This window comes from Equus asinus, chromosome 3 (genome assembly GCF_041296235.1).
Source record: "Equus asinus isolate D_3611 breed Donkey chromosome 3, EquAss-T2T_v2, whole genome shotgun sequence".
NCBI classification, from domain to species: domain Eukaryota; kingdom Metazoa; phylum Chordata; class Mammalia; order Perissodactyla; family Equidae; genus Equus; species Equus asinus.
In genome coordinates, this window is record NC_091792.1 from 13,657,245 (window position 1) to 13,673,683 (window position 16,439).

General features: G+C 40.8%; 1 protein-coding gene across 1 annotated transcript in view; it reads right to left on the reverse strand.

The window, feature by feature from the left end:
- Nucleotides 1–16,439, reverse strand: part of PRDM5 (PR/SET domain 5) — a 186,024-nt gene that overhangs the window by 39,297 nt on the left and 130,288 nt on the right. The window contains 1 exon segment of the mRNA XM_070504691.1: nucleotides 11,029–11,114. Coding sequence (XP_070360792.1) covers nucleotides 11,029–11,114 — 86 coding nt within the window.

Sequence of the window (16,439 nt, forward strand, 5' to 3'; positions counted from 1 at the left end):
AATGAGTTGGGTTTTCATGTTAGCCTCTAACAAAATCATACTCACTCATTTCCGCCCCAGATGCTGTCCTGTGTGAGCAATAAGCAGCAGCAGTTAAGGCTGGAGCTTGAAGAAGTGCAGGGTCCATGTGTGGCCTGAGGCACACGGCCCACCTGAGCTTCGTCTGTCAGGTGTGTCAGGGCAGATAAACTGAGTGGGAACGGCTCCATCAGAGGACCACAGACCTCTGAGAACAAAGTCTTTACAGCCAGATGACAAGAACAGCCAAAGAAGGTAACAAGGGAAAAGTGGGCCCAGTGCACACGGAACGTCAAGCACAGAGCAACAGGCGTGCAGTCACCTATTCCTGGCCCGACAGAGAGAACTGCCTCCCTCTCATGGTGACGTGGAGACGTGCAGAGGAGCAGATGTGACAGAAGAAGACAACCAGCGCAACAAAGAAGAACCACTGTGAGACAGGAGAGGGCCATGCCAAAGGCCCCAGCACCTCAGGACTGGTTTGGTGTCCGGTTGGATACTGGGGACCCAGTACTTTCCCGCTTCATCACTTGGCACACTTGTTATAATTTATTATTTAAAATAATGTCTTTAGTGTTCATCTCTGCTGATGGATTCAAGGCAGGGCCTCGGACACTCAGTCTCCGGCACAGAATGGGCACATCACAAATATGTGCTGAACGCACCCACTCTTGTCTTCTCACAGCTTCTGAGCAAGGGAAGGAATAGCTGATGAAGCAAGAATTACACTTACTGTGATAAACAGACTGTGAGCTCCACTGAGGGCAGGGACAAGGTTAGGTCTGTTTATCACTATATTCAGCTTGTTGTGCACTGCAGTCATTCAATAAATGTTTGTTGAATAAATGAATGAGTGAATTCATACACCTTACTTAGCTATATTTAGGTATATATTTGCTGAGTTAATTTGGTAAACTTAATATAGTTTACTTCGGATATAATTCCACTTCATTCACTCAAAAAATCTGATAGCCCACTAGGTGCCAGGCACACAGATGCTGGGGGAAAGGAGGTGTAAGAATCCTGTCCACATGGAAGGCAAACCTAAAAAGCAGGAACATAACAACAAACCATAACAATAAATTTATTAAATTCACAAACAGAGTATTTAAACACTTAAACCCATGATTGCATTTGCCAGACCACTAGCCCCCGCAATAAGAATTACACACCAAAGGGCCCCAAACAGGTCTCATTCCTGATTTTAATTCTGATGGATAACTCAGTTTTAGACTTTCTGGTTGTCATTTAACCTTCTAAAAAGTACTGAAGAGACATTGTTATGATGGTGATGAGACTATTTGCTTCAGCCATCCCAATATCACACCAATTATAAGGCCTACTATTTAAAAAGACAGCTCTTAATTGACCTCCTTTATACAAATTAGTGGTACACAAGCAAATCTACCATCAGACTTTGGATCTATGAATTCAATAGTATATAAAGTATCACGAGAGCCTTAAAGTTCACACGTTTCCAGGTCTCTAGAATCTTTTTCAGAACAGCATATGCCTTTCTAAACAATTGTTAGTAGTATTTTTTAAACTGAATCTTAAGAATTACATTTTTCCAGTCACAAAATCCAGCTCCAATTGCTCCAGGATGACGTCATGATCCAACAGCTAGCTTCTGTTTAGGAACATTACGTAAGTGCTTGCTTTAACACTTTGTCCAGAAACGTCAACCACTTTAAAATACAGGAGCACATTACACACTGAAAATTGTACTTATTGAGTATTGTGCAATATTGAGCACTTGTTCGAGTTACCTCCTGCTGCATAATAAGCCACCCCAAAACTGAGTGACCTAAATAAGTTACTATTTTTCAAGGTTTTGTGGATTGATTATGTATTTTTTTGGTGGGGGGTAGTGTTTATGGGTTTGTGGACTGACTGTTACAGAGGCATCAATTCTCTCTCTGAGTCTCTCTAGTAGTTGCAGTCTGTTGGCTGCAGCTGAAGCCATCTGAAGCCTCAACTGCCTTGGTGTCCAAAAAGGTTTATTCACATAGCTGGCGGTTTGTATTGGCTGTTGCGTGGAGTGCAAATCTGTGGCCTCTCCGCATGACTTGGGGTCCTCACAGCATGGTGGCTGGTTCCAAGAGATGCAGGTAAAAGCTGCAAGGTTTCTTATAACCTAGCCTCTGAGGTCCTAGACTATCACCTCTGCTGCATTCTACTAGTCAAGCAAGTCACTGTGGCCAGCCCAGACTCAAGGAAGGGAAGCCAGGCTCTACCTGTTGATTCGGAGAGCAGCAGGTGCATATAAGGAGGGAAGAAACTGATGACAACCATTTTGGAGACGACCTTATCACTCCACTATTATAACTAACGCACATTCTGTTTTAGATGGATAGCACTAGCTTTTTTTTCCCCCCCAAAATCAAGTTAAGCATAAAAAATATAGAATGAAAATCTAAGTGCCATTAAAAAACTCTGCAGAAAAATCACATTTGATGCTTAGGTCCAGTTCAATCCTTCACATCAATGTAACTCTACTCTTGTAACCCTAAAGATAGTGAAACAGAATTTAACTCCACAAAAGACTTTTGTCTATATTCCTATAGGATAATTTACCTACCCAATAAATTTGTCGAGAGTATGAAATCTAATTTATTTTAAGTTTTCACCTCTTTCTCTCAAAGCCTATGCAAATTCAGGGAACCACTCATCACATTTAGAATGCCTGGACCAGAAGTCCTAATCTTAGGAATGTTATTTGGTGTGCCAGGAAAGTATTCGTAACCAGGGACCTGAAAACTTCTTTGCTGGTGATTTTAATAGCGCTGACTAGCTCAAGAGCACAGTTGCACAGAGAATAGGAAGAGGGGCACTCTGCCAAGTGGGTTGATGACCATCAAAAAGAATTTTCACAAAGAAGAAAATGGGAAAAGAAAAGGAGAAAATGATGCTGTCAATCCCCAAAAAGGAAGTTATTTTTCAAATGGTCTGATTTCCCCTTTTACAAAGGAAAGGCAGCTTACTGTGATAGAATAAGAATGTTCAGTTTCATGCAGGTATAGTTCCTGAGCCAAATAAAACACAATGGGATCTTAAAGCCATTTATCTTAAATGATTTGTTTGCAAGGCATATAAAATTCCCCAAGAAACATGCAAGTTCTAGAAACAATAAAAGTTTTATTAATTCCAAAACCAAATTAAAGATGTTTACAAAATAGTGGCAATGAGCCACATCCTCTTGTTCCCACAGCACAAAAGCTGACGAAGTTTAGAAAAATAAGAAATGAAAACAAATTTCAAAGTTTCCTCTAAAATCCTAAGAAGCTTTTGAAGGAAGTTACTAAATTTGTTTTAATCTCTTCCTCTTATCTAGATGTAAAAAATAGCTGAGCATGCTCCTCAGGCACTTGACCTATGCAAGCGCGACCCCAGCGCCCCCTCCTCCTCTCCCTCGACCTCTCTCTAAATCTACTAGCTACTCTTCCTGTCTCTAGTGCAGCATCACCATCCCCTGAAGAGCCCCTTCTAGGCATCCCAAGATCATCCGGGACTCCTCCCTATCCTCCACCACCTGTATGCACCACCCGTCCAAACCTCATCAGTACTATTTCAAAGGTGTCCCTCACATCTGTACCCTTCTTTCAAATCCCATTGCCACCTAGTATGGGCTCCTATCTAGCTCACTTGGCTCCAGCACGCCTCCTGACTGAGTGTCCCTGCCTTTAGTCCTGCCTCCTTCAACTCACCCTCGAGGAGGATGACTTCAGAGCAACCTTGCCAAAAGAGAGCTGATCATGTCACTCCCCTGCTCAAAACAAAACACAACACACGAAACGGAACGTGCTTCCAGGATTCATACCAACTCCTCAGTCCTAGCCTGTCTCAACTGCAGTCAGACTTCAACACGCATCCTCAGACAGTCACAGGGACCGGGTCCCCCTGACTGCATCGGGAGGTACCTCTTTCACTTTGCCCCTGTGGTTATGAGCACCCAGCATGCCCTCCTCCATATTTCTGAAAGCTCAACTCAAATACTACCCACTCTCTCTAGCATTTCCCAGAATCAACTCACCCACCCCCTACCTGATTCAACAGACTCGCTTCTGCATCTGTCTCCTAAGTTTTATGTGCCAGCCTCATAACGTGTTCATGGGGATTCCACGCTGATTGCCGCACTTAAAAGGCCTCTTTCAATTCTCAACCAAGGCTACAGAAATCCTACACAATGTCTGGTAGCTGGGGAAACTCTTCTTCCCGCTTCCCTTAGCATCCACTCCTCGCTCCTCCTCCTCCAACATACTCACCCATAATGAATTAGCTCTTTTCTTTTTCCTTCAATATCTTGCTCACATTGCACCCACAGGATTCACGAGGTGGATGCTCTGGTTAGATTTTTTTTGCATAGTTTACAAATCGCTCCATCAGTACACCCCTCGAAAGCCTCCGGCTAAATCCAGCAGTGCCCGAGGCCTAGGAAATCGGAGACTACCCCCTACCCGCAGTCTGGGCTTAAGGACCGGGGTCTCGCTGCCTGGTGTCAGAAGAAAGTGCAAAACGCACAGGTTTGTTAATCCCACCAAAGATCTGAACTACCTGAGGGTCGGGGACAGGAAGTTTCATGAAAGAAAATTAACAAAATACAAAACAACACAAAAGACTTGCTGTTCCTTTTAACCACTGGCATTTAATGTATTTAATTAATTGCATTTTAATGTTTGTAAGAACTAATCTGGCTGTTCCCATAAACAAGGCTGGAGAGACAGCTGTGATCTTAGAACTCTGAAACTTGTGTAACCTAATTTGGTTTTTTAAGTGGTGTTCAAAAGGCAGAGTTTCTGAAATAACTTTCTAATTGGTGCAGGTGTTTTCCATGTCGACAATCAAAAGTCATTAAACAAGACATGAAGCTTTCTGTGGTAAATGGTTACAAACGATAATTTCTTTTGAACCTAATGTTTACAAAACAGATATTTACGAGCATGTGCCCCAACTCACTAAGAATGAGTGTTTTGGTTCAATGTGTCTAAGACAATAAAAACCTAAAGTCTGTAATTTCCAGATGATCTATTGTTCCCAAGTATAATATCCTAAAATGGACTTGAGACATTACACACAGAGAGTTAAGCAACTTACATTTATCTCCCTTAGACAGATTTTGGGTGGTCAAAAAGACCTTTTAGACAAAAGACAACAGAGATAAGGAGGGGAAGGTCTGGCAGTATGCCAGGAGGATCTCCAAGCCTAAAAGCCCTGGGAAAACTCTTATTTCCTTTTAAGGTTATTTTAAAAAGTCTTGGTTTGAAGCCACAGTGTCCAAAGTAAGAAGATTGTCCCCAGAGAGGCCCTGTTCCCTCCAAAAAGCTGTTTCCTCCATCACCCAAGCAAGAAAAAAAGCCCGTGAGTGGGAAGGAGAGAAGGTGAAGGAGAGAGAACCTGGACCGAGATGAGCAATGGCTCACGGCACAATGCCCTGAGCAGAGCTGGCCAAGCCCAGCCCGACGCCAACTGAGCTCTCACCCTGGGAAACAGTCCCTTTGTAGAAACCTAACATATTGGCCTGGACCACATGGGGCCTGTAAACATGGATGCTTCCCTGACTGAATGGAGGTGCTAATTGGACAGGGAGTGTAAGAATTTCTGTTTTTATCAGCTCCCAAGCGGAAAATGAATCTACAGCCATTAAGCAGAAGAAGTTGTCCTAATAAACTTAGACAGCTAACAATAAATTACTGCTGTTAGGACGTGGAAAGCGACAAAGAACGTCACCCCTACCCTAACAATGGGAAAAAGCTGGATAATCGACATCATCGTTTTGAACCTAAAGTCATACGATAGTTTGTGAACTGAGGTCATCAGACAACCGGGTGAACCGAATGTCACAAAGATGGAACACAAGAGCTGTTTCATCTTTGTCAGAGAACAGAGGAAGAGGCAGCTGCCACAAAAGGGGGTGGGAAGAAAACAAGCAAAAGTTTAAAGAATTCTCAAAGGTCCACTGTAGTTTACAGGGACAGTTTAGAATTATGGGGACCCAGATACACTGGAAGTCCACGTCATCCACCACCTCTTTTCCACTGGCTCCACCGGGTGCTCTTGACAAAGATGGGGCAGGCCAGGAGACCTGAGGGAGCTCCCTCAGCGACACAGAGGAGCAGGGCCTGACAAGGGGTGATGGCGGAACAGGAGGACGAGAAGGAACCCATCTGCATACTGGTCCCCACGTGAGTATAAGGCGGCGACTGGCCACCACCAGGGAATAAGCACAAAACCACAGAGGCCACAGACCCTTCCAACACAGGAAACAAATGCCTTCTGCCTCTGAGTGAGGAGCAAGACACCTGCCATGCCCGACATCTGACCTCCTGTCAGGAAGCAAAAGTCATGTGCTGCTGGGGGTGAGGCAGGAAAGCCTCGGGTGCTCTGGCCCAGGCAAAGGCCTCTGCCTCTAGATAGGGGCAGAACTTTGCCCACAGCCCACACCCTGCACTGACACGCAGTGGAAGGGCTCTCACCCAAGATCTGCTGCCGCTCAAAGAGAAGCAGGACCCTCCACTGGTACAAAGCCGAGTTCAGCCTCCTGGCCTCTAGACTTACACTGTATAACAGAACTTTCTGTGACAAAGGAAATGTTCTATGTGTTTGCTGTCCAATATGGTAGCCACAAGTCACATGTCCTATTAAGCACTTGCAAAGTGGCCAGTGTGCATGAAAAAGTGAATTTTTATTTAACTTCAATTAAATTTTAAATAGCCACATGTGGCTAGTGGCTAGGACACTGCATCTCTAGACCCTGAACTGAGGCAGAGGCAGAAGTTGCCTGCCACCAGGGTAGGGGTAGGATGCCGAGAAAGCCCCATCCTAGAGGCTCAGGCACACAGCACCTGCCTCGTTCTAACACTAGAGCAGGAGAATCAAGAAAGCCCTCTGCCCCACTCAAGTCTCGTGCTGAGTAACAAGCACCAGATGACCATACCTGGCAGAGGGGCAAAAGCAGAGGCAGAGAGAAAAACTTCTTCCGTAGCAAGGGCATGAAGGTCTGCTAAAATCAGACAGAGCAGAATTACTGTGGAAAACCCCTGGCCATGAGAACATGGAAACAGCAGTCCACCACCAGAGCCCACCCAACTCTAGCTCAACTGCTGGCTAGATTAGTTCAACCCCTTACATTAATGGCCTGGCAGAAGAGGTGTACCAATTTCCAGGCATCAATAGTATCTACCTCAGTCTCTATCATTCTTTTACACACAATAACAGCATCAAATCAAAATTTTATGTGACATCCAAACAGCAAACCCTCCCAAACCCATTATCAAGAGACAGAATAGACGACACAACGAGATAGAAAGATGGCCCAGATGGGGAACTACCAGGGAATTTTAAACAACTATAACTAACGTCAAAGAATTCAGTGAAAGGTGGACAACATGCAGGAACAAATGGGAAATTTCAACAGAGACATGGAAACCATTAAAAAAAAGCCAAATGGAAATACTAGAAATGAAAAACTATCAAAGATGAACTTCTTCAAATAGGCCAACTGGGCATAACAGAGGAAAGATCAGTGAAATGGAAAATTTGTCAATAGAAATTAGAAACACAAAGATACAAAGAGAAAAACACCACGATTAGAAAACAGAAGGCAACTAAAACAAAATAAAAATGAACAAGAACTACCAAGAGCTATGGAACAATACCAACCAATGTAACATATGTAATTGGCATCCCATGAGAAGAAGAGAGAAAGAAAGGGACCAAAGAAATAGGTGAAAAAGAAACAGCTGAGGATTTTCCCAAAATTTAACTAATAATAACAAACCACAGATATAAACAGGATGAATATATAAAAAGACACGTCTGGCACAACACAGTCAACATGCTAAAAATCAAAAATACAGAAAATATATTGAAGGAAATAAAGAAATTACCAGCGTTGGCCTCTCCATAAAAGACCAACAACTGTTTAGCCTTTTAGCAAAATTAGGATTTTAGCAAAATTATCTCCCACACTTGGGGCCCTTGCTAGACCCAATGAACAATGCCCAAGGGGAAAGGACTTTGTGTTCCTTCTCAGAAGTGTCCATGCAGTAACCACAGAATGCAAACCTGGGGACGCAGGCATAGCACGGCATTTTACGTAGACCCACCAAAACTTCTTAAAAATGTAACTGGCTGGATGATATAGTATTTGTTATTGTTGTTGTAATCGAATTAAAATTTTCTTTTGAAATAGGATAAAAACTGTCTGGAATTAGAGCTATCTAAATACTAAACATTTAATATGAATAGAAAATTAAAACTGAAATGTGTTACAGTCCAGATGTACTGGTATCTTTTTTGAATTGATATTTATAAAACCCAAATAATACTGAGAAAATAGGAACTTGCAGAGATTGTTCCTCTAGAACTTTCTTCAAAAAGTCTCTTGGTTCTTGATATCACTCTGATTGCATTCGCTGATAATCAGCTTTCGAAAAGTTGCAGTAATATGCACAGAAAAATCTCTATTTATCCAATGCTTAGAAAAAAGGATTTTGAAACTAAAGCTGTCTGGGATAAAATATAAATATTGCATGAGAAAGAAAAATTAAGGAAGAGTTTGAGGCAAAACTTGAAAGGCTTGTATCTATTACTCTGTTCCTTTGCTAGTGCTCTCCATGAACTGTGTGGGATTCCATCTAAAACCCTGGGTCCTTCCAGCCGCACTCTCTCTGCCGTCCCCTTAGTCAAGCCTGGGGTTTGTCTTCTCTGTGCAGGCAGGACTGCTGGAGAGCTGCCGACAAGGTTCCACCTGCACCCAGACACCTCGAGGCAGCTTCAGGATCCTCGAACAAGGCTCAAATAGTCACATGAACATGAGACTTTGGGGTCATTGCTGCAGTTCGTTTAGTTTGAAAATACACAGGAAAGTATATCAGAACCAGTGGGATTAGGAAACCTTTGAATGAATGAAAGGCAAATGTGTGTAGTGAGGGGTGTGGTCTCTGCAGCCACCATCCAGGTCTCCGCCTGGCTCCCATGCCGACGGTGCTGCTCACTTGCTTGTACCTCAGTTTCTCACTTTTTAAAAAGGGATCATAATAAGACCTACCTCACAGAGACTTAAGTGAATAGTTAAGTTCATCAATGAATTGGTGTGAGGCTTCTTGAACGAATGGACAGACGTGAAGGTCCAGAATAGCACCTGGCATGTAATTAGTGGTCTTTGCATTTATTTTAAGTATTTGTATTAGGCTCATTAATAAATTTTATATTAAAACAAAGTAAAAAACAAATTAGCTGAATTGGAAATATCACACTTTCTTGAGAAACCCTAAAAGGTATTTTCTTCCTGCAGTGATTTAAGCAGCCTCCTCTGTGGTGTGGTCACGACCGTCATCAGGAATCACGGGAAACAATATAATATGCACCCATAACGCCCAGATTTGGGTTAACATCACTAGTTTCGATGAGAAGAACCAGGGTTCCTCTGCCTGTAAGTTGGCATCTTTAAAACGCATTATTGACACCTCTGTAACAATTGTATACATATAACATAACCTTCTAAACTACACTAAAACTAACTTAAAACTCCTTAATAATGCCATTATGACATAAATATTTTAAATATGTACATTTAAGTCATATTATTATGAGCAGTAATATCTGTCTAATCCTTTATTGCTTATGAAGTAATTTTATATTTAGTAAATACAGTCATGCGCTGTTTAATGACGTTTTGGTCAACAAGGGACCGCATATATGACGGTGGCCCCATAAGATCAGTAGCATACAGCCTAGGTGTGTAGTAAGCTATACCATCTAGGTTTGTGTAAACACACGCTATGATGTTCACACGATGAAACTGCCTAAGGACGCGTTTCTCAGAACGTATCCCCTTAGTTAAGCAACGCATCACTGTACTCCAGTTCCTAATATTCCAGTAGGACGACTATGACGGTATAAACCACACAAGAAATCTGCTCTCAATTTGCTTAAATGAGAAGTTGCCTCTCTCCTCCATCGCAAAGACAGAAGAGCATTTTCTTAACAGGCCCTCGGAGGGTGTCTTTCATGGCCCACAGAACTGAAGCAGAGGCTAGAAGACTATTATGCTGGAATGGATATGAGTATTACATGCTGTCTCTAATGTCTTTATTTTATAGCTAAGGTAAAAAGGGAAATCCAGGAGAGACTGAAATAAGAATTGCTCTTAAGGAGATTAGGTATGTCTCTTAAAATTTGAAAAAATACATCCTTTATATACAGACCATAAGCACTTTTAAATGCCAAACTGAAAAGGAACCGTGTGAAAGATAATGCAGTGAAAAGATGAAGAGAACAAAATCAAGCAGCTATTCAAAACAACATATTTCCAAATGGAAAGTTCATATAAAGTGTCTAATTGTGCCGTAAACTAGAAATGTATCTGGATGGAGTGTGAGCTGCTCACATTTTCTGGCAGATGCTTGAGTCTGGAAAAGTCTCTTATACCAGAATGACAATAGTCCAGTGAGAGGTGTTGACAGCAGAGGAACAAGGGGCTCCCTCGGCAAAAGAATGAAAGCAGCGCCAGGCACACCCTGTAAAGCAATGAGCTGTCCTACTTGTTTTCCATCGCTCCCAATAATTTACACTATTTTCAATGTCTTTCTTGCAAATATACTTGCTCATATGTATTAATTAATGGTCACATGCTGACGGACTTGCCTCTGTTCAAGAATGTTCCTTTTACTAGACAATACTCTGCAAGACAGCATCTTGACATTTTTTAGAATTCAGACATTACAACCTATTTATTTGACAGTTTGTATTTTATAACACCTATTATGTCACTTATAACACCTAAAAACTGACTCACAATTCAGAGGATGGGGACCCTTTTTTGGTTCGGATTTTTGTTTCTTTCATTGTCTTGTCTTTAAAAAAAATTTTATCCCCAAATGTCTATCACAAATATAAACAAAATTTCGGATACATCACCTTTATTTTCTCATGTAAAGTTAAATGTCTTTTTAAAAAAATAAGTATGGTTTTCATAATCGGTGTTAATGAGACAGAATATCATCTTACCCTGGTGTGAGTACGAATGTGCATCTTCAGTCCGTCATTTTTACTGAATCCTTTTTCACAGTAAGGGCATTGATAGGGACGCTCACCTACAAATAAAGGAAGCCACCAAGTCAGAAACAGAAAGCAGTAAAGCAGGCAGTGCGCCACCACTCCTCCCATCCATCACCACGCACGCTCCACGAACGCCAAGGACAGGCTCCGGGCACAGCTGGGCCACCACCTCAGGGGCAGTCCAGGGCAGTAGACCCACGCGCCCTCTTGTGGGGAGGGCCTGGGCCTGGAGCACTTCTGGTAGCGGACACAAACAACATTCGCCAGCGGCCGGCTTGCCTCATTTTCCTTTTAATACCTGAATCCAAATTACATCTCCTAATTTTAAGAATTTGTTGAAAGGATTTTATATTAATCAATTTGTTCTGTCACTGTACTGCTCATTATGGAGGTCTTTATTTAATTGGCTTACTGATTCCTTGTTCTAAAAAAAGATTTCGGGGTGGCCTGTGACACAATGGTTAAGTCTGGCGTGCTCTGCTTTGGCAGCTCGGGTTTGTGGGTTCAGATCCCAGTTGCAGACCTACACCACTTGTCAGCCATGCTATAGGGGTGACTCATATACAAAATAAAGGAAGATTGGCACACATGTTAGCTCAGGGCGAATCTGCCTCAGGAAAAAAAGAAAAAAGATTTCATATTCTTTCTCAGGGTGATGAGTTTCAAAAGAATTTCATAAAGTTGGTGTATGTTAAACAGAACCATGTGTAGTTAAGCTAAATAATAATTGATCCATACTTTCTGATATAACAGAGTACCTGTCATCTAGAGGTTATTATTTAGAAAACAGCCAAACAATTTTTTTAAAACAAGCAAGCATACATATATACTTCACATTTAAAAGAATTTCTACTGTGAAATGACAAAAATGTGACAAAACTTACTCTCCAGGAGGAATGTGAAGCTGCCGTCTGGTCAAAGCTTAATTATAGAATGGACAGTAACTCAAAATGACTAATTTATTTATTCTTTCATTTAACAATGCATTTACATAGCAGGATGCTAAACCCTAAGTGCAATCAAAGATCAATTCAATAAAATATCTGCCTTCAGCAAATGTAAACCTCCTCTCCATCCTTCCTTCACCTCAGAGACGGGCCTTTGGACGAGTAGTGTGTGCTCGTCCTCTCCTCTCTTGTCCTGATTCTCACTCTCATTCAGTCAGGTACCACCTGCATTAGTCCAGTGACCTCCCTTCTCAGGTCAACAATGAGTCCTTGGCGCTCAAACCAAAGGTGACTTTTCATCACGGCCTTCCCTGCCCCCTCCCCAGTCCCTGACACTGCTTCATGAAATGGACAGCTTCGTTCCTGGTTTGGAGCCCCTGTGGCACAGGGGGCCTTGCTCTGGGCTATGAACTTTGTGTTTTCAGCAGTAACACAATGTGGGAGCAACCGCAGCAATGCGCGCCCCGCTCCGGTCCACCCAATTCATATGCTGAAGTCCTAACCCACAGCACCTCAGAATGTGACCTTACTTGAAAACAGGGTCATTGAAAATGTTATGGAATAGTGTGGGCCCCTCACCCAATGTGACCGGTGCTCTTATAAGAAGGTGGCCATGCGAAGACAGACACACAGGGAAAATGCCATGTGAGGCGTGGAATTATCCTGCCACAAGGCAAGGAACTACCAGAAGCCAGTTGAGAGGCCTGGAACAGCTCCTTCCCTAGCTCCTTCAGAAGGAGTGTTTCCCTCTTGACACCTTGATCTTGGACTTCTAGCCTCCAGAACTGTTGGACAGCAATTTTTTATTGTTTAAGTTCCTCAGTTTCTGGGACTTAGCTGGAGGAGCCCTAGCAAACTAATAAATCCAACAACTCCTAACAGCTGGCAATTATTGTTCTCGCTGATGACTATCTATCTGCTTCCCTTGAGGATTGTGTAGACTGCTCAGAATAGACACTGGGCCTCTAGAGGGTTAGTATTTCTCTCCCCCATCCCCAAGACAACCCTGAGATCCAGGATACTGAACTGATACATTTAGAAAAGTTGGCTAAGTTCAGCTCCACTCATTTATTCTACCATCCCAGAATATAACTCCAGTTTTAAAGGATGTCACTGGGTAAATGCTTTGATAAACAGAATGTATCTGAAAACTACAGTGTGTGGTTTGCAAATCAGCTTAGACTCTACATTTATCTGCTATTCTGTCTACTCCTTTGGCTGGAGCCCATTTAGGGCAATGCTGCCTTTCCTAGACTCTGCGGACAAAGCCATCTGCTGTCCCACACAACGCGAAGCTGAAGTTTACCTGTGCAAGTTAATATGTTAGTAACTATTAAAGTCATGTGCCCCATTCGCACATTTAAGCAAGCTGTTATTCTTAGGGTTTTTTCTCATTATGCATAGGATACCTTCCTTATTTCAAGTTATTGTGACGAGTATGTTTCCAGGAAATACTTCTGTCCATATAGAAAATTATCCTGGTATGAACAGGAACTTTCAACTTGAGTTAACTCTCAGAACACAGATCTTTCCTTCTTACTTGAACGCTGCCAGTGCATTGGTTCTGATGTACAACATGATGCAAATCCAAATAGCTACTATTTTTTAACTTTGCTGGTAGATTTAGGGGCTGTTTTCATTTTGCTTACGCTAATCACAGTGTTCAAATTCTGACACATAAAAATCAGCTAATCTGAAAACTAGCTAATCTGAAAATTAGCTAAAAACATGGAGCTAAAAACAAATCTAAATGAAAATAATAATAACAAAGGCCGAAACACATAAAGCCTACCACTATTAGGCTCTGCTCTACTGTTCACAATGCTTAATGCACATCAGCAATTTTAATTCTTGCAGCAACATCTGATCTAGGCATTCATTTCCCTAACTTACAAATGGGGAAAATAAGGCACAGAAAAAAAAAGCAATTTGCTTAACATGACACAGCTATTAAATGGTGGAATCAGAATTTTAACCCGTGACTCACACTGTCACATAAATTAATAATATGACTAGTATTTTGTGTAAATTAGGTTAGACTTTCTAAAGTTATTGACAAAAACTCTGCTGCTTGCAATAACAGTTAACATTAACCAGATCTTTCTGGCTGGCAGATTCAGGCATTCTTTTAGTTATCAAAGCTCATCAGGAAAAGGTAGGAGGCAGGTTAGGCATGTGTTGTGTCTCAAAGCAGATCCCAAGTGAACGCAAACACTGACATAATATTAAACAGCACCTTGAGAACTACATATAGGTAACCACCTTCAGTATTTAGAGGGGAACACAGTATCGACAAGTGTCACATACTACACTCTGAGAGTTAGCTACCAATAGTCAGATTTACCGAGCGTAGTAGCATAAATAATACTGAAGTGGCCATAACAGTGAAATACTTTTCACTGAACTAAGGAAAATAGATGAGTTCTTTGCATCTGCTTCTTTCTTTGAATCATATTCTGACACTGATGAACATTAAAATCCACTTGTGTTTTCTTCAAACACATCAAGGAAAAAACAAATGTAATGGCAACTGTAAAAGGTTGACTTCAGGTTGACTTTAAAAGGTGCCACAAAGTGGATATTCCATGAAGTGAGTTCATTCATTAAACAGATTTTTTTCTGAGCACACACCATCTTTTAGTGACTGTCCTAGGCTTTAGGAATGCAGTTGCCAATAGATTCACAAAATCACTGTCTCTTCAATGTTACTAGTGTAATGAGAAAGACAAGAAAACATTAAAGAAAAGACACAAGATAATTTCAGATACTGATAAATTATACAAAGAAAATAAAGCAAGGAGATAGGTTTCAGAAAGACCTCCGTGGGAGTGGGCAGGAGAAGGACTTCACTAAGGTCATCAGGAAAGGCAAAAACTGAATGAACACCGTCCCTGCCTGTCAATCTAGCATCATTCAAGCACACTTTTCTGTAGCGCTTCAGCTTTGAATTAAAAGCATTTTAGCTCACTGGGCTTGAAAGAAGCCTGCTTATTTCACTGCTGGCACACCTGAGATGGAAGCAGGTTAAAAGTATTTGAAATCTGTAGGCCAGGGAAATATTCAGAAAAGAGCACCAGAGAACTGGAGATGGCTTTCCAAAGTCAGCTCGTGGTAATGAAAGGGGACGTCGGATGCCACCTGAAAGAACTTAACAGAGTCTAGCCTGGTCCCCCAAAAAGTTACCCTGAGGTTTTGACAAAGAAAATACATTATGACTACAACTATGCACTGGCAAGTATGGCTAAAAACAATAGGAAAAAATCAGATTCTAGTTTAATATATGCCACTAGGATTATAATTTATTGGCATTATCTTTATTTTATGCAATATAATTTTAAAGACATCAGAAGAACTCTAACCCTCACCAAAGGATTAAAAGACTAATATTAAAACAGCATCTTAAAATTTGTGACCTTTCAGGTTAGCATGCATCTTCATGATAAAAGGATCCTAAAGCTGCTAATATCCATCTATTGCTACATAACCACCTCAATGTCCAACATCCTGACACAAATGCTTTCTAAAGATCTATGTTTACACAACATGAAACTAATAAAGAAAAACCTTGCCAACTTTGATATTCTTAAATTAGACCACGGATTTAACTGAAAAAAAGCACTTGACCAGTCTATCAGAGGGCTCAGTGATCAAATTTTATTTCATGCTACTAAACACATCGAATGCAAAAGACTTAATAATAATGGCCACTATTGGCTAAACAAAACGGCTAACAGATTGTATGTTATATTTTAGCACAAGTAATATAAATTTTATCTTATATTTTACCACAATTTTTTTTAAAAAGTGTACAGCCAATGAGCCCTATGCTTTGAAATATTTTTAAACAAGCAGGAAAGTTTTATAATATATATGTTTTAAGAGATTTTGATTAAAATGAAAATAGCCTATTATCAGAAACTATTTTAATAATTTTCCCTTTTATTTTGTCCATATATTTTCAAAACCTATGTAGATTTCACAGAATTCTCATAATTCTCTGAAAAAATGAGAAGATGTATGCACATAGAAAATGTAATTTAAGATGGAATAAAGTCAAACTTTTATTTTCAATGAATCCAAACTAAACAATGTCTAAATAATTAAATTAGTTAATGTTTAAAGATTTTGGAGCCATAGTTTTACTTTTTCCTTTAAGTTTTCTAACAAAAATCAGTTTTGGAGGTACCAACTTTCAAATGAAAAAGCAAACCTCAAAAGGGCATGTTTCATGAAAAGTTAAGATGGTTCCACAATTGAGCTTTAAAATACATGTGTTATATGGGAATTGTTTAGAAGAACTTTATATTTGTTTTCCACAAATATTATGAGACTAGCTTATTTTGCTTTTGTGACTAAGGAAATTATTACAAAACATCAAAGTGACTCATTCTAAGTGCAAATTAAACCAAAAGA